The 21,543-nt window shown below is 43.0% G+C and overlaps 1 protein-coding gene across 6 annotated transcripts in view; it reads left to right on the forward strand.

The window, feature by feature from the left end:
* The first annotated feature begins 1,822 nt into the window (after window positions 1-1,822).
* LOC108022870 (transcription factor collier) overlaps window positions 1,823-21,543 on the forward strand; it is a 28,111-nt gene continuing 8,390 nt past the window's right edge. For 3 of the 6 annotated variants that reach the window (XR_006367665.2, XR_007764047.1, XM_050887901.1), the window contains exons 1-5: window positions 2,192-2,471; window positions 6,771-6,988; window positions 7,047-7,102; window positions 13,901-13,974; window positions 15,676-15,744. Coding sequence is in view for 3 of the 6 variants with exons in the window: in XM_050887901.1 (XP_050743858.1) it covers window positions 2,287-2,471; window positions 6,771-6,988; window positions 7,047-7,102; window positions 13,901-13,974; window positions 15,676-15,744 (602 nt within the window). In the remaining 3 variants the exon portion in view is untranslated. Of the gene's footprint in view, window positions 2,472-6,770; window positions 6,989-7,046; window positions 7,103-13,900; window positions 13,975-15,675; window positions 15,745-21,543 lie in introns of all 6 variants that reach the window. The other 3 variants (XR_006367667.2, XM_017092058.3, XM_017092055.3) reach the window with 2 other exon arrangements.

Here is a 21,543-nt window from a genome sequence, read left to right on the forward strand (position 1 = left end):
CCCTGGCCTTTTCACTTTTTGTTCTCCTAACGAGGCGTGAAAATTTTGTGGGCGGTTCCGGTAACTAATCCTAGGAAAGAGGAAAAGAGGGAACCTGTAGATACTCCACAGTGTTTGACAACTTCTTCTGGCCGCATAATGCGCGAAAGTCAGAAGGGTTAAACCCGAAAATGATGACTAATCAACTTTGAACTCCCAACAAGTTTATGAAACAAAGGTGTAGTTATAAAGGTAAAACGGCTTTGACACAACTAGGAAAAGGATTAAAAGATATATTTTGTAAGTCTTAAAGAAACTTTAAAAAATTGTCTTTAACAGAAAAATACACAATATAAATACACGATATTATAAGGAGAAAAATTTAAATACGTTCACATTTTAAAATTTTTTTCGAGCATTTTATAAATATTTGCAGTACGTATGGGTCATAATATAAATTCCAATTTGTAAAAAAGAAACCTAAAACAAATTTGATGAATACATTTTTAAGCGGTTTTTCCATTTTCCAGAAAACAATTCCAAATATTTTAAAGCTTTTTATACTTTTTCTTACTAAATAGACGTGTCATACTACATTGAATGTAATCACAAAAATTCCAATTTGTTAAAAATAAACCCAAACCAGAATTTAATGAATGAATTGTTGAAGCGGTTTCTCAAATTGTACGCTCACATCTTAAAATATTACTTCACATTTTAAAATTGTTTGTAAATACTTTTATTATTTTTACCACTAAATATATGGGTCATACGAAATCAAATGCTTTTGGAAAAAATTTAAATTTGTTATAAAAAACCTTTTGTTGTATAAAACTAAACTTAATGAATGAATTGTTGGAGTTTCTCAAGGTTTACGCTCACATTTTGAAATAGATTGGTTATACTATATCAAAAGTATCTGGGAATAATTTGAATTATTTAATAACACCATAATCCTAAAAGCAAATTAAGAGAATACCATTTTCGTGGATTCTAATCCATAGATTTTTTGTTTATCAAACCTATAGTTCCACTATTTCTGCCGTTCCAGGTAACTGCTTGCTTTGGCCACTGCTTTGACGATGGCTAAGAGAAAACCTCTCTTGATTCCAGCGGCTTATCTGACCAATCGGGTTCAAGCTCTAGCACGGGGGGTGGAGTGCGGGTGGGGGCAAGGGTACTTGGGGGCTCCCCAGTGATGTTTTTGGATTTTGGTTACCGTTCTGTCTGTTTGCCTCTGTGTTTGCGCTGCCTTTGCCGTGCCTTTGCAGGCGTTGACACTTTGGTCTCCCAGAAGAGCCGAGCCGAAGGTGCCTGGGAATAGAGCGTCGCGCTGAAATGGAGAGGTCCCAAAACCTCGATCCTAGACACACGCCCCCTCTCGTTCGGGGACGTCGCTGCGGTTCCATTCGCACCGTTCCTAGGGGGACGCTCTTTCGCTCGCTGACGCTCTCTCTCTCTCCCTCTCTCGCTTCCTCTCTCGCTCCCTCTCTTGCTCCTGGTGGTCGATCATGGTGGTGGGTTTTCATATCGTCTCTCCACGGGATTGGCTGGCCATTGCAGCACATGCATATATATATTGCCACCACACCCCCGACGCGACGCGGAGCGGCACGGCGTACTCTCGCTCCTCACCTCGTCACCCCTCATCCACGCTGCTCTCCCAGTGGCGCAGACTCGTTTCGACTCCGCATTCGCTTATTCTGCCGCGTCGCTGCTGCCGCGCTGCTCGTATGCTTACGTTTGCTTACGCTTCCCTCGAAAACTCGATTCCACTTTCAAAAACACGCTTCTTCTGCCGCTGCGCTGCAGAATCGCTGGCAAGGATTCAGTTGGGGTTTCACAGCCACTCGGGACGGTAGCGCGCCGCTCAAACTTGTTGCGAGACCAATTTTCCGAAAATCCCAAATTCTCTGCGGTGCATTGGCCAGAGTTCACCCAAAACACCCACACTCACCAAACTCGACCGCACACTTTCGTTTCGCGATTGATTGCCAGCTCTCCGGAGACCCAGAGCCGCAAAAAAGAATCAAATACCAAACCACAAACCGATCGAGTTCTAAAAATCGAATAACAAAGTACAACGCCTTCAAAACGGCAGCCACCATTTCCAGCGCAGGATTAGGAGGCCTAGGAGGAGACGTCGCCGCCTACGCTGATCTCCACCAGCACTCGCACGCGCACCATCCGAATCCGCACCCGCATCCTCATCCCCACAGCTTCGCCGCCGACGGCTTCAAGCTGCGTTCCGAGGAGCCGGTGCCGGGCTTCAGCTCGGCCTCCCCCTGGCCCACCCTGGAGCTGGGCATGGAGTGGGGGCGGAAGCTGTACCCCAGTGCCGTTTCCGGTCCGCGATCCGCCGGCGGCCTGATGTTCGGTCTGCCGCCCACCGCCGCCGTTGACATGAACCAGCCGCGCGGACCGATGACCTCGCTGAAGGAGGAGCCGCTGGGCAGCCGGTGGGCCATGCAGCCCGTCGTCGACCAGAGCAAGTAAGTGTCACCCAAGTGACCCCAGCCAGTGATCTACCAAGCCTTGTGTTAATCGGTTTTCAAAGTGACTTCAAAAAGTGATCTTGCAAGTGCTCCAGCGTCTGGTTTTAGCTGGAAACGTATTTAGAGAAATCTAGAAACCAAATAGTTACATAGTAATGTCAAAGTTATACATTTAGGTACTTTATGAAAGCTATAAACAAACTAGTTATCAAATAGTTATCTCTTATCTATTCCATTTTGTTTATTTGTATTGCAATGAAAACTTTAATAATTATGGGCCTACCAGTCTGCGTAGTGTTTCTAGGAAATCAAATTCTTATCGTCTCGTGAATTCCAATGGTTCTATTTGGAACTAACACACGCAAGATTAATATTCGCCTTACTTTGTGTATTATTCCATTAATATATTTAAGGTAAAATCTGGTAAACATTTCTTCAGCACTGATCACCTTATTAAAGAGATAATTATTTCTTGGCGCCCAACGTGGGGCGTGTAAGGTAGGGGGAATTTTCCCGTTAATCTCTGCTAATCTCTCCAACGGCAACATCCAAAAGCAGCAACACACACACCGCGTCCAAAACAAAAGGAAGTCTCCAAAAAGGGAAGACCGTGAAGGAAAAAAATGCGTTTGTTTACTTTTGGCCAAAGCCGGCAGCCAACAGTACACACGTACATACCTATGTGAAAACCCCTGGGGGAGCGATTCCGAAACGTAGTAAGTCAGTCAGTCAGCCGGGGAAACGGGCGGCTTTTTATGGCCGCCACCCACCCTCACGGCCAAGATGAACCCCAAAACAAAGTCCGTCCATTCAGATCCCAGACTCACTCGAAATTCCCACTCGAAATGTTCGCCTCACGCACTTTTTTTGGGGGTATAAGGCGAGGACTTTGAACTCAATGGGATGTTATTTTCCTTTGACTTGGACTTTCACTTTCGCTTTCGCCTCATCTGAATGAATCGACTTAGAAGAAGTCACTCCACCGCCGCTCTCATCCGCTCCCCACTCGAGGACCCAAAAATCGAGGGTTGCTCGGGAAAAAGCTTTTATTTTCCTTGGTCCTTGTTTGTTTAGTTGCGTTTGAGATGTTTCTGGCGTGAGATGTTCGCGCCGAGAAGAAGTGCGCGGGTTCATCAAACAGAAAGCGAGAGCGAAATGACAGCGGGATTTGTCCATTCAGCGGCGGCAAATCAGCACTCCCACCCACACCCACAGCACCATCTGAATAATCACCTCCAAGGGCAGGACAATCTCAATCAGGACCACAATCACAATCAGACGTTAAACACTAAGACAATGCGCTGTGATACGAGGTAAAGAAATGGAGATGGCAGTGCAGTTAAAAACTTCTAGGACCCTTTTTCTCATCCGTATGTTGAAGTGGTTTTTTTAAACCAGACTTTCCAAAATTCTGAGTTTAAAAGAAAACGTTACCTAAAATGGCAAATAAACTAAAAATATAAAAACGGTTCATAGTTACCACCTTAAATTCTTAAGCCTTAGAAGTTTTGTACAGGCTAGCTAGGTATACTAAGCTCTACAAAAAGTTCAAGTAGTAAATTGGAATGGAAAATTTTAAAGAATAATTTTTCTAAAACTACTAAAGTGATTATTACAGTATGCGCCAATACATCCTTTAATTTGATCTCAAAAATTACGTTTTTGTAGTCATTATAATAGTTTATTTTAGCCTTCTTTGAGGATAGAGCACTTTAAAATCCTCAATATGTTAAAAAATTTTAAATGCATATTGTTCTAAATACTTTTTAAACTTCATTATCAAATGTCTATTATCTTCGCTCAAATCTCAAGAGTCATTACATCCCATCCCCGCAAACACACCACCACAAAGAGTAATTCAAACTTTTGTGAGTGCAATTTGAATTTCGGGATTTATTATTATATTGTAGGCAACTTTTGCGACAAATAAATCTCCTCGTTTCCGATAATTGTTCAATATGTTTGTGGCAAGCCATTTATTTAAACACTTATCGTCGGCCCATCTAACTGGAACAGCAGAAACAATGTTGTACTAAAAACAAAGTGCATAAACCACACGCAATTGTGTTGTACTCCTTGTTGCTGCTCGTAAATCAGAGAAATATTCGAAAATTTATTTCAACAAAGATTGTCCAGGGAGAAGCAGTAGAAGGAAAGCAGCTCCAGCTATAGATTGCAACAAATGCCCGCAAAGTGTCCTTAAACAATATCGCCAGGATATTCTCCGCCACTAATAAAGTCGCCTTTTTAAAGGACTCGCATGTGTGGAAAGCTGCTTTTCACGTGCCTGGCCAGAAATAGACTAAACGTGACCACGAATAGGTAGGTCCATGCCCATCTTTCGGCTTTTTCTGACGGCCACCTGGGCATCGATTTGCGACAATTAAATGTTGGCATAATAAAATCAACAGCAAAACGGCCACAAAAATGCTCTCTATCCTCCTTGTTGGACTTTTTTAGCTGCTCCTCTCTCGCAAATTGGCGGCAAGTGCAAACAAAGTGAGCTGGCAAACTGCCGCAGAACGATTTTCCACAATTTCCAGCCAGTCGAGTTGAAAAGTCAACAATAAAAAAGGAAGAAAGAAAAGCGGGCTTGGGTGGAAGTTTTTTATTTGCCAGAATGTACTCGGCATTATTTCGCTGCTCACTTTTCGAACACTCGCCTCGACGCCACTCCATGGCCATAACAATAACCTTTCACCAGAATGTAACATGTCTGGCATTTATATGTCGTACAGGCACCAGCACCACCCCACATTCCGGCCCCAAAGGTGACTGCTTTTCCCGTGCAAATCGCATCGAACTTCCGCTTTTCCCCGAAAAAGCAGGGCTGCCTCTTAATTTGATATCAGCTTGTGGGTGAATCAACTTTAGCACCGCAAAGTGTGTTTGTCCCTCTGAAATTCGTATTCAGATTCACTTGAAGTCCGCAGAGGACATTATCCATAAGCACATCATGTTGTTATAATCCCTTAGTAGTAGCTAGAACTCGTTAAAGATATTAAGGGGAAATTAAGAAAATATGGGTATTTTAAAATATACCTACGAAAAGAATACAACTCTTACTCAGAGGACTTAAAGCTCCTCATATGGAGGATTAGTATCATCTAAGAAAAATATTTTAAAATATACCTAGCAAACCTGCTAAACTTCCTTAGTTCTTATGATTACGTAAACTCTGTAAAATTATATTTCAAAATATTTTTAGTTTAAAATATCCCTATGAGTAGAGTATAACTTCTCCAAGCGAAATTTAGCTACATTTTAATAAAACATCATTTTTTAGCCACACCAAGTAGATTTGTAATCTCCACAAATTAAACTGACTTAAAACACCACCCTTCGATGAAAAGCTATGCCGCATCACTCATCAACTGTTGAAAGGCAATCAAAACCGATGAAAGCCACAAAAGCAAATCCAAAGGACCTACTGATAAAATTGTCCAGCGAATCCACTGGGTGTCCGTTCAAGTACTTATTTATTAACTAGGACGCAATTCGATTGCACTTTCGATTGGAGTGGGGTGGCTCTATCATTAGCTGATGGCTGTGCTCTCCGAATGTCCGGCATTATCCTTTGGCAAATGTGTATATAATTGCAGGACCCCCGAGCTTTCCGAGGACACGCCGAGCACGGCTCCTTGACATTGCCTGTGCAAGCAGGAGCAGCACATAAATAGTGCAGGAGAATAACGCAAATACAAAAAATCTGATAAAATCAGCATTTTCTAAATTAAATTGTTCGTTATGCATACAGAAAAAGAGGGTGAACCTTACCTTAGTCCTTATAGCTAGACATTGTCCGGTAATTGCTCGCTGACAGCAGGCTAAAGGTGAAGTAAGGGGCTACCCCCTTACTTCTGACATTTAGCATACGGACTCGGGGGTGGGGCAAGGACAAGCCTTTATTCCTGCGTCTGCTGCTCGGTCGTCCACGTGTCCCGTGATAATTGCCCAAAGTCCGCTTGGCCCACATACAGCGAACGCATACGGGGAAGGAATTATTTCGAGTGTAGGAGGGGCGGACAAGGACTGTCATACATCAGGATTATTGTGTCACGTTGATGTTGCTTATGCGCTTTTAATGATAGTCGCCACATCAGAGCTGCTGCCCGAATGTCACTCTCTCTCCAGCGTAATTGAGTTGCCGTCCCTAATTCGGGCCGGAGAACCGGCCACTAAACAAGACTCTCGCTGACAATTAGCGGCTCTTTAGGCCCGGTCTATGTTTACCCAACTAATGGCATAATTACTGTCCCAACTAATACACGTACTTTCGTAATTTCTCCATTGCAGCTTGGGCATCGGCCGCGCCCACTTCGAGAAGCAGCCGCCCAGCAATTTGCGCAAGTCGAACTTCTTCCACTTCGTGATCGCCTTGTACGATCGGGCTGGCCAGCCCATCGAGATCGAGCGGACGGCCTTCATCGGGTTCATCGAGAAGGACTCGGAGTCGGATGCCACCAAGACGAACAATGGCATCCAGTACAGGCTGCAGTTGCTCTACGCCAATGGTGAGTGGAAATATTGATAGGGTTTTACTATACTAAATATCACTTTTATTATTTCTAGGAGCTCGCCAGGAGCAGGACATATTCGTGCGCCTCATCGATTCGGTGACCAAGCAGGTGAGTCTGATTAATATTACAATGATTAATGGAATATTTTGGGAATCCTTTTATAATCATAATCTTTAACATCTTCTTCCTCATATCATCCAAATTTTTACATTCATTACAAGAACCTTGTTTACATTCCTTTCTTAATAGTTCTGTAAAACATATCATACATATTCCTTTTTGCAATCCCAAAAGTATCTTTTACAAGGAAGTATTTAATGAGTTAAGTGATTTCCGTTATGCCCTCGAAACCACTTAAGAATTTGCAATTCATCTTGCGACTGCCACTTAAATAAATTAAGAACTTTCCGATTTCCCCGCTTTTCACTGCCGGCTAAGGCCGAAGTTAACCAGGCTATGAAAAACTAATTCCTTCCACCCGACTGCTTCCGTGCATTTTTCCGAGCCCGATGTTTGTTTTGCTGATTCGAGCATAAGTTGCATTCGAAATTGATTGTCACGGCTAATTAAGTGTGTCCTGGTGTGTCCTTTGGCCAATAAATTGAGTCGTCAAGCGGGCATTTCATTCGCACGACTTTTCTTGCTCTTTTCCGCCTGGAAAAGGGGTGTGACCGGGGCTAACGAGGAGAAGGCGAGAAAAGCGGGAAAACCGAGAGAATCGCACGGGGATCGAACATTGTTAATGCGCTTTGTTGTGGGTGCGTGCAAGTCCTGGGGCATTTTGTCAGGACCTCCTGGTCCTCGCTCCTGGTGCACCATATGTCCGCTTTTGTGGGCCTAATGCCCTCCGCCGACGTCGCTCTTCCTTTATTCCCCTTCAAGGGCAATTAATTTCTCGAGTGACAAATTTTTATAGACCCTGGTCCGATCTCCTCTCCTTTCGATGGCTTCGCCATTAACCCCCTCGTTCCTCGATTTCTCAGCTTCTCGATTTCTCTCCTTTTTGTGGGCGTTTCTTGCCCATTTAGCCCGTTCGCATCAGAAACGAGCTCGCCATAAATTTATCCACAAATTATCGACAGCAGCGACATCGCCCCTTTCTTCCTGCTTTATGGTGACAAATTCATTTGTACGAATGCAATTTAATCGCAAAAACATTTGACCCGCCGCCAATTGATTTTTCCAAAGATAGCACACGACTTTGACGAAAAACTAAGGTTTTCAAAAACTTATTGTTGATAAGAACTCGCACACGGTTTTTATTTATGGCAACTTTTAAGCTATTAAACCTTATCGAAAAATGAATGGGGCCATAGAGAGCTTTTTTCATAATATGAAAAAGTAATTAGCACCAATTTAATGGGCCTACAAGGAAATATAATAATTTTCGCTAATTGAATTTTTTCAAACTGAACACCAAAATTGACGAAATACTAAGGTCTCATTGGAAATTTTCTATTAAACTTATGGAACTGATGATAAGAAATCGCACTTGATATTATTTATGGCAACTTTTATGCAATAAAACCTTATCGAAAACTGAATAGGGCCATAGAGGGCTATTTTAATAATATAAAAAAGTAATTAACACCAATTTAATGGGTCTTCAAGGAAAACGTAGACTCTTCGGGCTAAGTGCTGCACGTTCCCATAGGGGCAACTAAATGTAAAATTGCTCAAATATGTTTAGCAATTAATTCATCCACTTGATGGTTGAATTATTATACATTTCAACACAAACTTTTTAAGTTATATCTGAAAATATGCAAAAAAAAATGGTGATTATAAAACTAAGAATTTCGCAGGCTACTGCGAGGGGAAACAATGATTGTTAATAACATAAATTGCGTCATTTTTAAAAATAATTTCCTGTCAGTTGCGTTCTATGTTTTCATTTCCTCTAAGTTAGAGACATTCCAGGGTATGGCATAAAAACCATTGATTTTGTAAACAGGTAGAATAAAGAACTATTTAATTTCTTATTTTAAGGACTGGTTTTACTGTCCATTATCTATAGGATCCAATCGTCAAATTCCTAGGATATTACGAACAATTATAAACAAGTAGAATAAAGAACTATTGAATTTCTTATTTTAAATACTGGTTTTACTGTACATTATCTGTAGGATTCAATCGTCAAATTCCTAGGATATTACGAACAATCTTTAAATATATAGGAATTCCCAATGTTAGCCAACAATATGATTGTTTAAGAATGGGATACTTTATAATTTGGAATCTGTTAAATAGAATAGTAAGTTCATATCGTCCTCTCGGGTACTTCTCGATTGCCCGTTTCCGCTTGGCTGGCGATGTATTTTTAATGGACCTACCCCTAACCTGAGGAAATCCCACAGCAATACGAGTTTTTTGCTCCGTTTGAAAAGTGTCGCAAGCTGGGAAAAGAACAATCATTTGATCGGATTAGGTGGGTTTGGCTTCCTCCTCTGGTTTTTTGTCTTTGGCTGCCGTATTTTGAAATTTACATTACGTTTGTCGCGTGTCGCTTTTGTTATCGGATTGCGTAACAGGTAAGGCGGGGATAAGCGAGTGTTATCTGAGTGGGTGGGGGTGTACGGAATGGCATTATGGCATTGTATTGGGAAACTTGAAACTCGGAACTGTGGCGGGCCGAATGCGATTAAGGCGAAATTGTCTCAGCCAAAGGACGCGAGCGCAGGCAATCGTAGCTGGCAGGATGCCAGGGAGGCAGGACAATTGTCAGCAACTGGCATCCACGTGGCAGGACAACGCAACTAACGCGGACAACCCTTGCAACACCACCCCTTTTTTGGGCGGCAGCAAATGCAGCAAATCATGGTCATAATCATAATTACATTCGATCAGATAACGGTGGAAAACAGTTCGAACCGGAGGCGTCGCAATCGCAATTTGAGCTAACGACGGAACCACGGAAAATCGCCTCATTTCGGCGATCATATTTCATCATCATCAGCGAATCAGATACACATGGAGTGCTGCGGTGCTACGGGTCCGGCATAAAACAATGGGGAAATCCTTTCTCCCCCTGGTTTTTGTGTTTTGCCAAAATTGCGCTTATCGCGATTAAAACGCACAAGCACACGCACAAAAGCGCAGCGAAATTCTAAACCGAAAAGAGATGGCGATAGCTTGTCAGAGGGAAAGGGAAGATAACAGGCGATTAATGCACTGAGATAACTAAGGCCCAGAGTGGTGGAGGGAGGGCCTAAAGTCCAAACCTAATGGCGAGGATCTGCCGGTTACCGGTTACCCGTTTTCCAAACGCAACCGGTTAAAAAAGAAGTGTTTTTAAGTACCCTATAACCCTCTCACTCACACACACTCGGTGTTGTCTGCGCGTGTTAATTAAGCGATAAAATTAATTTGTATGTCAACACTTAAAAGGCCGAGAGAGAGAATCATTTTCGATTATTAACAAATTGTGCAAGCGCGCTTAATGGCAAATTGTTATTGTTGTTGTCGTTGGCGCCGCCGGCCGCTCAATAAATTCAACAGATTGCGCGAAATGAAATCTCCACATTTGCATGTGCGCCCTGTCTGTCTGTCCGTCCCGCTCGCACGCTCCCCACGCCTGCTCTCCCTTTCGCACGCAATGCGATTAAAAATGCTTTCACGGCAAGTGCATTTCTGCGGTCGAAAGGAAAGAGACGGGCAGAGAGCGAGAGACAGAGAGGGCAGGCGCAAAAAATGATATCGCCCTCATTATGCGAAATGTGAAATGCATGTGGGGGCTTCTCTTTGAAATTCCTTCCGCTCCCTTGGGGGGCCTTCGGTTTTAAAAAGGTGTGCAAGATGCGCCACGGTATTTGGGTGAATATGTTCTTAACTCTTTATACCTGACGTGGGTGGAACTGCTGGCAAATTAGCCACTTTTAGGGTACAACATCTGAGTAATCGTATTTTTTTGTACTTAAAATTTAAATTGAATCTTTTTTAACTAAACCTAAAATGTTCAAATAATAATAAAACCAATTTTACCAATTGCTCTTTTAATACTTTTTTATCGTTTAGGTATTTTGTAAAATCTCTGATATATTTAGAGAAAATAATTTAATTATTAAATTAACAATCAATTTAATTTATTAGAATGTCGATTATTACATTAACTTCAAAAATAATAATTTATAACATTTCAATTAGTAAAAAATAAGCAAACATATGACGTATTTTAGGAAGTTCCCTCTTTTGTTTGCTTATATTTGCCATTTTTCAAGAAGTTGGCTTTTACATTGTTATCCTGTGTCCCTAAAAATATGCAAATACCAGCGAAGGGACAGGCAAAAAGGTTTCTCTCCCCCTTTTCCCCTGGCAAAATGCACAAATATGCGAAATGCGGACAGAGGCTGCACGAGTCCTTGCAACGGTAACCTTTATTTTGTCGTCCTTTCTTCTTCCTGGGCAATTTATGCGTTGCCCTGATAAATGAAGCTTTAATAAATTAAGAGCAACCCTCCATAGGTTTTTTATTCGGTTATTTTTGTTTTATTGTTGCCCTTTCACAAAAACCTTTTTTCACAGTCGCTCTTTTGTCCGCGATAATTTATCTTGTTTGGCGAGATTTTTATTTGGCACGTTAAATATGCAGTATATGCAACATGCAACATGCAGCATTCAAGTGCGTGAATAATGCAGCGAGTGTCGATTCATTTTATTGCAAAAGCGATAATAACAATTTGCAAAAATGCTGCAAAAAAATCGACTCTTCGCCGGAGTTTGATGGAAAATCGTTTAAAATTTAAAGGCTGTCCGGGCTCATCCTGTTTGCACGCCCTTCTGCCCCTCCCCCGGTGGAGTCCTTTTTCTGCCTGTCCTGTCATCACTTCATCACTCGCTTTTTTTGCACATATTTTCTTGCTCGTTTTTGTTGTCCAGCTGCCGACTCCTGTTCTTTGTCCTGTTGATAAATCGTAGTTTAAACGCTTTTACTCCAGTTTTAGTGGCTTTCGTTTAGTTTGCCGTTTTTTTATTAGATGAGCCATTTAGCCTCTGATTTCCGAGCTCCCAGCTCCTCGCTTTCGGCCACAAAAACATGGAGAGCGAGATACAAACTAATTGTTTGTTCCTGCATCCCACCGCAAGGATGATGGATGATGATTCCTGTTTGTACCCTCTTTAGGCGGGTGCTCTTTTTTGAGTGGGAAACTTAGTTTTGGTTAGTAGGTTGTCCTTCCTGGATTTTAGTTTAGTGTGAACGTTGTGTGATGCAAAATAGTTGGAAAACAGTATAACAACATTGGGATCTAGAAATTTGGGACATGACCCTTTCACCGCCTTGGACAAACTTCGTTTGTATTACATATCCCAAATATGACGTCCCAAATTCCAAAGTAAACAGGTGACAATAACAAGTTGTGGCATAAAAAATCGAAGCCAACTTTATGTCCTATGTCGGCAAACATTGAAAATCCATTACCCGGGAGTGGGATAAAAAGGACATCCCATCCTTGTCCGGCCTATAATTAGCTTCACTCCGTCCGGAAAAAGTTCGGTGGCCGTAATGCTTCTCCGGGCTATCCCGCACATATTGGACATTGAGCCGGGCCATAGAGAGCTGTCTGATCCTTTACAGGTTTCGCCAGGGGGTCGGGGGAATTATTAACCTGACAAACGGGATAATAGGGGATGATCATAATTTTACATGTGCCCAGCTAATGCCAAAAACAGCAGGGGGCGTCGCAATATATGTAGATACAGGGGGTTGGATTCTGGAGGACTACTGCTGGTTGCATTAAAATTAATTTCTGATTATCTATCTGGTTGGGCACAGCTTCTGGGCTATGTGCTCTGGGCCCAGGGCTCATCATCCTCTAGGATACAGATACAAATGCACATATGCCGGAGACGTCAGAGGAAGCACTCGTCCTTGACGGCAAGTGGCGGGATTCCTCCTGGCTTTTTTTGTTTTTACTTTTTGGTGGATGAACACCGCTCAGGTTTCTGGCTTCCTCACTCGGTTATTGTTATTACTTTTGCGTGTATCTCCGGCAGTTGATGAATGATCCTCTCACCCCTCGGCTAGGAACGAGGCCTTCACCCCTCGCATATGCCGTGTTTTTGCCAACTAATTCGCCGGATGAGTGTTGGATTACGGTTTGGTGGGCCGGTGAACAGGACACCCGCTTTAATCATTTTTAAATTAGAGAACTATGCGCCTTTTTGTATGCCAACCCACCAGCCCATCCCTTTGTCTATCTGTTTGCCTGGAACTGCTAGAGACTGGCGGAAATTGCAGCAGATTGTCTAACGCTGCACTTGCGGTTGCTGTTCCTTCCACATGGCATGATTCTATGGACAGAGCACCACCTCCCCTCGAAAACACGCCTCACTTCACTTCCACCACATCACAAAAAAAAACGACAACAAACAGACAGTTCGAGTGGCGTTTTCACTGGGCAAACACAAATACTAGACTCGCACAAAACGCCCCTTCGATGGCCATACCCCTCGCATATTATTCATGCAGAGGTAAAAATTGTGGACATTGTCAATATTTGCATTGTGTCCCATATGTCGATTTGCTGGCCCGAGTTTTCGGGGCTCTGTAATTAGCATTTATGTGTGTTTGTCTTAGCCCAAAATGATTCTTGATAGGGGGTCAACAGAGCGGGGGGCGGGCTCAAGTCGGGTGTCGATGGCAGAGGGTCAATAACGGGGTCGGGTGGGGTTCATGCAGGTGGTAAGGGCAGGTGAATCAATGAGATTGGAATCTATTTGCCTATACCAAAACAAAGGAACTCACCTCTAGTTTTCTCCAATTTGTATCTTTTTTTTGTATTGGAAGTTCTTAAATTTTTAAAGACTACCAAAATATTATCAGAACTTAACTTACAAATATTATACTTTTTATTAGGAAAATAGAAATATACCTAAATATTGATTCCCCATCATTATCTCCCATTTCAGGCCATCATATATGAGGGTCAGGACAAGAATCCCGAAATGTGTCGGGTGCTCCTAACGCACGAGGTGATGTGCAGGTGAGTGCTTATCGCTACTATTCCATTCTATTAGCCCCAGGTATTTTCCCACTGCAATCCACACCTTTTTGTTACTGATTTGCGAATCGAAATCTCAGGTCCCGCGGGCATTCGGAAACCGGTTCCCTGGAGCTTCTTTAACTTGCCTTTATTTTTTTCCGACTCATCCCAACCTCTGGCCAAAGCCACTCAAATTATAGAGACCTGAGTTCTCATTTGTTTCGCCTCTTGTTTTTTCCGTGATTTTCCCTGGATTTTCTTACGATTTTCTTATGCTTTTCCCCTGCAAAGAAACTGGGGGACTGCTTTAATTTTGTTGATTTTTAAGCTCCGTCCGGCAGAGCGGAGAGTGTCCTTCGTTTTATTTTCACGCTCAAACGCACGCGAGCTGAAACGTATAAATGGTTGACTACCACCCACACCCGCCCCCAACCCCCAACCACCACTCACCGCCACCCATGGGCTGCTGTTCACCCTTCTAGCAGCTTTCTGACAGTTGAAGGTTGCGTAGAAAATAAAAACGGCACAGAACGGCAGAAAAAAAGCCAAGAGAAAGCCGAACAACAAAAAAAAAATTACACAGCTTTAGCCGGCAAAACCCCCGGCCACCCCCTGGCACCCCCTTAGCCGCCTGCCCTGCCTTAGAGCCTGGTTGTTGTTGCTGGCCGGCCATCTTTTATTATTTCGGATTGGCACCCAGTTTTTATGTTTGCGTAGCATTATCAAAAACAAGGGGACAACGCACACAGACACACACTCTCCCACCTACACGCGGGGGTTGCAGACTCCCCCATTGGAAAGAGAGGGGTAGTGGGCGGCGGGCAGGGGGTGGCAGAGCCAGGACCACGACGTCTTCTTTATCGTTTTGGCTTTGCGCCCGTTTCAGCCATCCATGTTTATGTTATATATGCCCAGCGAAGACCCAAAAGCCAAAAGCCGGGTCCAAGCCAAAAATACCACCCCCAGATGACCCTCAACCACCCAGTACGCCCCCGTAAGCTCACCACCCCCGCCCATGCCTTTTTTTCATCTAGCCCAGGGGCTGTGCAGTCCAAGAATTACGCAGCCATTGAACTCGATATAGATATATGAGTGCGTATACAGATGCAGATAGCGGATAAGTGCAGAGCAATGACAGATGTCTGAGCCCCAAAAAATGGGCACACTTATGAGATACTTTCCACGGAGGGGCAGTAGTTTAAAGTTGAGAAGAACTAGAGCGAAATATAATGTGTGATGAGAGACAGTAACTTAAAGTACATATCTAGGTAAAAATATGTTCATATAAGATCTATAGCAAATAAAGACATATTAGGTGGAAATGTTATACAAAATTTAAGATATCCTCATATATTTGTCAATCTACAACTGCCTTTTTATAAAAATATCAGGTTTGGTAAATATAAGATCTGGTTTTGATAAAATAAAATCCTCAGCTAAATATTTAATTACGGTTTAACATAGATTTGATCCGTTTTTTGAAGGTTACGTTACAAATAGCTGGTGCTTTTACGAATAAGATTTCAGATCTCTTTAAGATTTTTCCAAGAACAGAGCTGAAACCGAAACTTTTATTTAATCATGTTAAGTATACGCCCTGGTTAACTAACATATTGCAAAAAATCCTAAAATAAAATTCTTTTTTTAAGTTACAATCCAGCTGTTTGTATGAGTTCTAACGAAGTTGTTTGCATCTTTCAGCCGCTGCTGTGATAAGAAGAGCTGTGGTAACCGCAACGAGACGCCATCGGACCCCGTCATTATTGATCGGTAAGTAGCCATGGTTCATTCTCCTCTTCCACGACCACACGGACATGCCCATCCCCGTCCAGGACCTCGTCCTGTTGCTCCGCCACACAAAAGATGACATTTTAAGCTGCTTTTCATCATCGTCGCTGGCTTTTTATTTTGTCAGCCTGCTCTGTTCTGCTCCGCTCCGCTCTGCGGCTGGTGTATGCGTATCGTTGATTTATTGGCATTATTATCAACTGCAATATAAAACACGATGCGGCAGACATGCAAAGAGCTCGAAAGTGGGGGCCCTATTCCCTTCACCCGATGGAAAGCAGCTGACATGAAACAGAGGCTGCAGTTGGGAGGCAGCGAGTCCATCGAGAGACAAACAAAATTCATCAAAATGGCAGCGGCAATTCTATTTTCATAAATTGTAAATTGAGACGAGTTCGCGGCAATCCGACCCGACCTCTATCTCCCTTGCAGAGCCACTTGCCTGCCGGGGAATCCCCAACCGCCAAATGCCAACCGTCGACTGTCGCGTGTCAGGCGAATTATGTTAATTGTGTGCACATCCTTGCGGCAGCCACGCCCCCTTCTCCCGCGGCCTCGGGAGTGTGTCCGCCCTAATTGGCTTCGGAAATATTATTTGAGTGCAGGAAATTAGGGAAAACCCAAAATGCAAAACGAATTATTGTGGAAACATGCGGCGAGGGGAGTAGGGTGAGTGTTTCAAGGAGGATACAAAATGTGCATAAAATTAACCCTTCTTGAATAGCATATATCTTAGATATTTCTGGGGATTTTAAACAGAGATCTGTTCTAGTAAAGCACTTAAAATGCTTAATTACTTTGGAAAAGTTGAGTATAAACACCTAAGAACCCTTCGTAAACAGTGAACTTCATGAAAATACCTAGGATATTTTGTCCATACTTAAAGTACCTATGTTCATTGAATTTTCTAACTACAATGATTGTAAACGACCATTTCCCTTCAATACCCTCTGGTAACCAGCTCCACTGACTCCAGCATTTTTAGCAAACCTTTCTTGGGCATCTCCAGCTGCCATCGCCCTCGCCAAACTCATTGAGTTGTTAAGCAATTTTGTAATCCCCAGGCCCCATTAAATTGAGGCACACCTTATGCAGATGATAATCAGCGCTCTGTGTGATTCCCCGTAAGCCCGATCGCCGGACCTCCGGCGAAGGGTGTCCCCAAGTATTTGCCTATGTGGACTCCGCGTATGCCAATTCCAATTGCAGATGCAATGGCCATTTGTAGGACAGCCCACAATGCTGGTTTTCTGCGAACCGAGAGCTCTCCGGGCTCCGCTTAATGATTCTATTATTAAAGTGGGCAGCCAAAGTGTCTGCGACCGGTTGGCAGGCAGCCAGTCGACTGACAATCAGGCCATAATTGGTGTCATAATTAAATTTAATTGATTGCCTCTTCTGGCTCCCCCACCTGAGCTTGCAAATTAGGAAATGGCCGGGCGAAAATCGGTACCGAAGTGGCCACAAAAACACAGGCCAGCCAACCAGCCAGTTCTTGCCACACAGCCACCGATCGAGAAGGCTGAAAAAACTCGATCTGGACCTCGGTAAAGATCACAGATCGCCCGCTGCACATTTATGATCTTGTTAAAATTGCTCTGCGCGTTGTTGTTGCTCCAGAATGTCATCCGTTGGAATAACAGTTACACTTTGCCGATCCTCAGCGGAGGATCCGCAGATATGTGGCATCTCTTTTTCTGCCCCACGTGCCCGGGCGCGACACTTTGCGCCCGATATTTACGATTATTAATTCATTTCTCCTCTATCTAGCTGCCTTGTTAGCTAGGATGGCAAGCCCCCGGCTCACACGTTGCATTGGTTAATCCCATCTAGAGATGGCGCCGTGAGAAGGGGAGTTACCAAGTCCAGGCTATGGGTTGCCCTGCTTATAATACATTCGAAAAACATGAAAATATATTTTGATACATTGATATTAGATGCCTAATACTACCTTTAATTATAGTACTTTGCGGTTTCAACCACAAACAACTTTTTAGACATGTCTATTGTGTAAACCCAAAAGAGTTTTCCCTTTGAGTTGTTCAATAAGTATTAATCATTGTTTTCGTTATTAATTAGAAAACTTCTATGACATTTCCTTTTATCTGTTTAACACAAATAACATAAGAAGTTCCTTCTTAATAAAGATATAAACTATTTTTTAATAGGAACATACAAATGAAGAATCAGATATTTTATGTAAAAAAATCAATTCCTTTTCATATCTAAATTTCCATGTTAAAAAGAAATACCTTTTTGAGTGGTTCATTTTCTTGACTTTAAATCACTACCTCTACAGGAACCCTCCACCAATGCACTTCTATTGAGCTATCGTGACACGCTCACACCTGTGATCCCCGCCAGCTCCCTGGCCACATGTCGCATTTGTCAGGCGGGCTGTAACTTTTGTCGGCATTGCATTCCATTCCTGCGACTCGGGCGCATATCAATCACCAGATGAAAACACTCCTGGCCTCCGGCTACCAGCTACCATCTCCAATCAGCTTAAAAGGCGGCATGGATCAGTCGGTGGCCATCCCATCCAGCCCGCTCATTGATATGCCAGTAGATCATGCCGCCGGCGGGAAGACAAAGACCCCGGGATAATCTATCTGTTCGCAACTAAATTTCGCCTTGGCCAGTGGAGGAGGAGGTGGAGCTGGAGCTGGGGCCCCAGCTAAAGCGCTAACTTGCCCGGGGGTCCAACGCATTTTGCCACTCAGGCCAACATAAACCCACCGCCGATCCAAGCGAAACTTTGTCAGCGGCGCGCAACAATTGGAACTGATTGAAAATTCCGAATCGCTGGATGCGGGGGTCTCAGAGATCCAGGGAATCCAGCGACTTGCATTTCCAAGTGGCTGACGAAAGCCAAAAACTGATACGATATGACAACAGCAACAGCACAACAACACCAGTGCGGACCCAGAGTCACCAGCCACCAACTACCAGGTATCTCTCTCTTTTGGCCAGATACTGACGTTCGGACGTGTGCCGTGAGAGCTGGCCACTATCCAGAACCCACTATCCACTGGCCACTGGTCACTAGCCGCATTCGCCGGCGATCTGCACATGTTTTATTGATGAATTTCTGTTATTCATGCAAGCGATCTGCAGTTGGCCACAAGAGGAGGCTTTGGAGATGCCGAAATTGTGCACACAATGAGCTGGCGCACAGTGGGACAAGGGGTGGCGAAAAGGGAACAAAAAACCATATTACGAGTAGACCATAAAAACACTGAATATTACTATTTCTAAATATATTTAGGATGTAATATCTCCCACATTCTCAGTATAATCATGAAATTGATTTGAGTCACTGCCTTTTTCTATGAAGGTTTTTGGCCTTATTGTATTAGTAGTGATGCTGAACAAAAAAGTTTCCTCTAATTTTATGTTAAATAAAACTTAAGGTCTTAAGGCCCACAAATGTTATGCTTGCTCCACAGTGGAATAGATCCTTGGGATTTGCAATTACCTGGTGCAGGTGATGAGGGCTTAGTCGCCGGCTCAGTCTCGGTTGCAGTGGTGCTCTCTCTTTCTGGGGACCCCTTTTTTATTTATGATTTGCGAGGACTCTGGACACTGGACACTCGCATTGTCTCCGCATCGATTGCCACGCATTTTGTCTCTGCCCTTTTCCCAGTTTGTTGGCATGCACTTCGTGTGTGTTCCATAATTAAGTGAATTTAAAGCTCACTTCGGCGGTGGTCGTTGTTCTTGTCCTGGTTGTTGGCGAGGTATTCGTGTTGTTGGTTCTGCGACATGTTCCACGTTTTTGTCACACATTTCCACCGATCTTAAGTTTATTTCGCGTACTTCGCCTTGTGTGTGCTCCATTTTTTTATATATTTTTGTTGGGATATCATTTCCTGATTCACATCTGGCGTATGCGTAATGACTTGAATTATACTGACAGGCATGCAATTGGCATCGTTATCGGCGGCGGTCATTAAAATCGTTATCGCGTGACAACCGAGGCGCGTTCGACTTTTTAATTTGGGTAAATTGTGGGGCAATCAGAAAAGAGTGTCTGCACCACCACTCGAACACCGAAAGCGTTGTAACAAAAGCTGAAAACAAAACACGGGAAAACGAGAAAACCTAGTGTGGGTGGAAAAGCTCTCAGGCTAACAATCGAAAATTTGCCACTCTTGCATTTATCTACGTCATTGGCGTTTTCTTCGCTTTATTTCAATTTTCTATATTTGCCAGCGTTTTGTCCACCGCAGCGCCAAATAAACTAAGTGCCAACTACCCTCAAACTGCCCAGCCCCCTTTTTTCGCCCGCAGCAAATAGAATTGACATTTTGTGGTGTCCAATATGCAAAAACACGGAGCGAAGAGTTATACAGACGCGGTCAAAGAGGCGTATTCCTAAAAAAAAAATATTCCAAGCATTAAAATACATGATACTATATAACAACATGTCCCTTGTATAATAATATAAGGTCTTGAACAACGCAGCATTACGACCGCCACTCCGGGGGCGCCAAAAAAAAGTTCATCAAAAATTGCAAACACATAATATTATATAAAAAAGAGATAAATTTGGTAGTGCAAGTAAACAATATATTTATAAAAATTAAGATATTCTATAAGTAATATCCCCTAGTATCCTTGGCATTCTCCATTTCTGAACCCCGTTTGTGCTGCGTGAGGTGAGCAACTGTTTGGGCTATTCATTGCATGCCTTGATAATCGCACTCGCGCTAAAAATGATGACAAAACTGCTGCTAGTTGTTGGCTACAGTTTTTAATTTTCTAAATGCATTCCAGCCACCTGGACGGGCTGATTGTCGTGTGTCCCGTGGCATGGGTAGGTGGTTATTCAGGGGGAAACAAGGAGTCCTGGCTGCCAGTTGGCCTGCTCAAATATTCAAAGCGACGCAGAAACACAAAATGTGAAAAAAGAGACGATTTTGACGGCATTTGCGGTCAGCAATCGACAGTACGCCCATGAAATATTGGGCAGACATTTCGTTCAGACAGCCGGAGTGTGAGAGACCATAACAGTTAATTATCGATAAAGATATGAGGAGCAGCGCATATTTCTCCCTTTTTATCGCAGCCATTTCTCCCCTTGAAAAAAGAAACCCATCCATTGGAGATATAATTTTCATAGACTCTAACGATTATCTTTGAAGTGGAAACAATTGAGTTTGAGTTGGAATTTGAGGTGTGCGAAGTGCATTTGATTTGCACATCGTAAATCAAACGGAAAGCGGGAAATTTCGAATCGAATTTTGCATTTCAAAGAACTCCTGGGCTAGGCACATTTGCATATTTGTAGTAGACTGTCTATTGAAATTGAATTATTAATGCAAATTTCCAACGCTTTGCACTTTTTCCCACTTTAAATTGGCACTCGCATTTTTGGCAGGCTGAATTTAGGTTTGCTCCAGGGAAATTCCGTTTATTAAATCATAAATAGGTGAATTCGAGTGCTAGCTAGAAAGTTTTGCCATTGAAATATTGGAAAATAGAAAATCTAAATGGGTACCAACTATTAAGCCCTTTCTAAATCACTGGTAACTGGTAGGAAAGGATGGATAACTCAAATAACCCTTTAAATAGCCGAATCCATTCCCTGAGGTTAACCCAATGAATTAGGCAGAGCCCGTCTAATGTGCATAATTGAAATGGCATATGGATTAAAAATGCACAGATCCCAAATACCCATCTATATCCACATTGTCTTTGTCTCGGGCACATCATCTTGGGATGAACTCATCTATTAGTTGGTGTTTGTCTGTGCGATTCTGTTAGCCATTTCCTCGG

The sequence above is a fragment of the Drosophila biarmipes genome, chromosome 2R (assembly GCF_025231255.1).
Source record: "Drosophila biarmipes strain raj3 chromosome 2R, RU_DBia_V1.1, whole genome shotgun sequence".
Lineage (NCBI taxonomy): Eukaryota > Metazoa > Arthropoda > Insecta > Diptera > Drosophilidae > Drosophila > Drosophila biarmipes.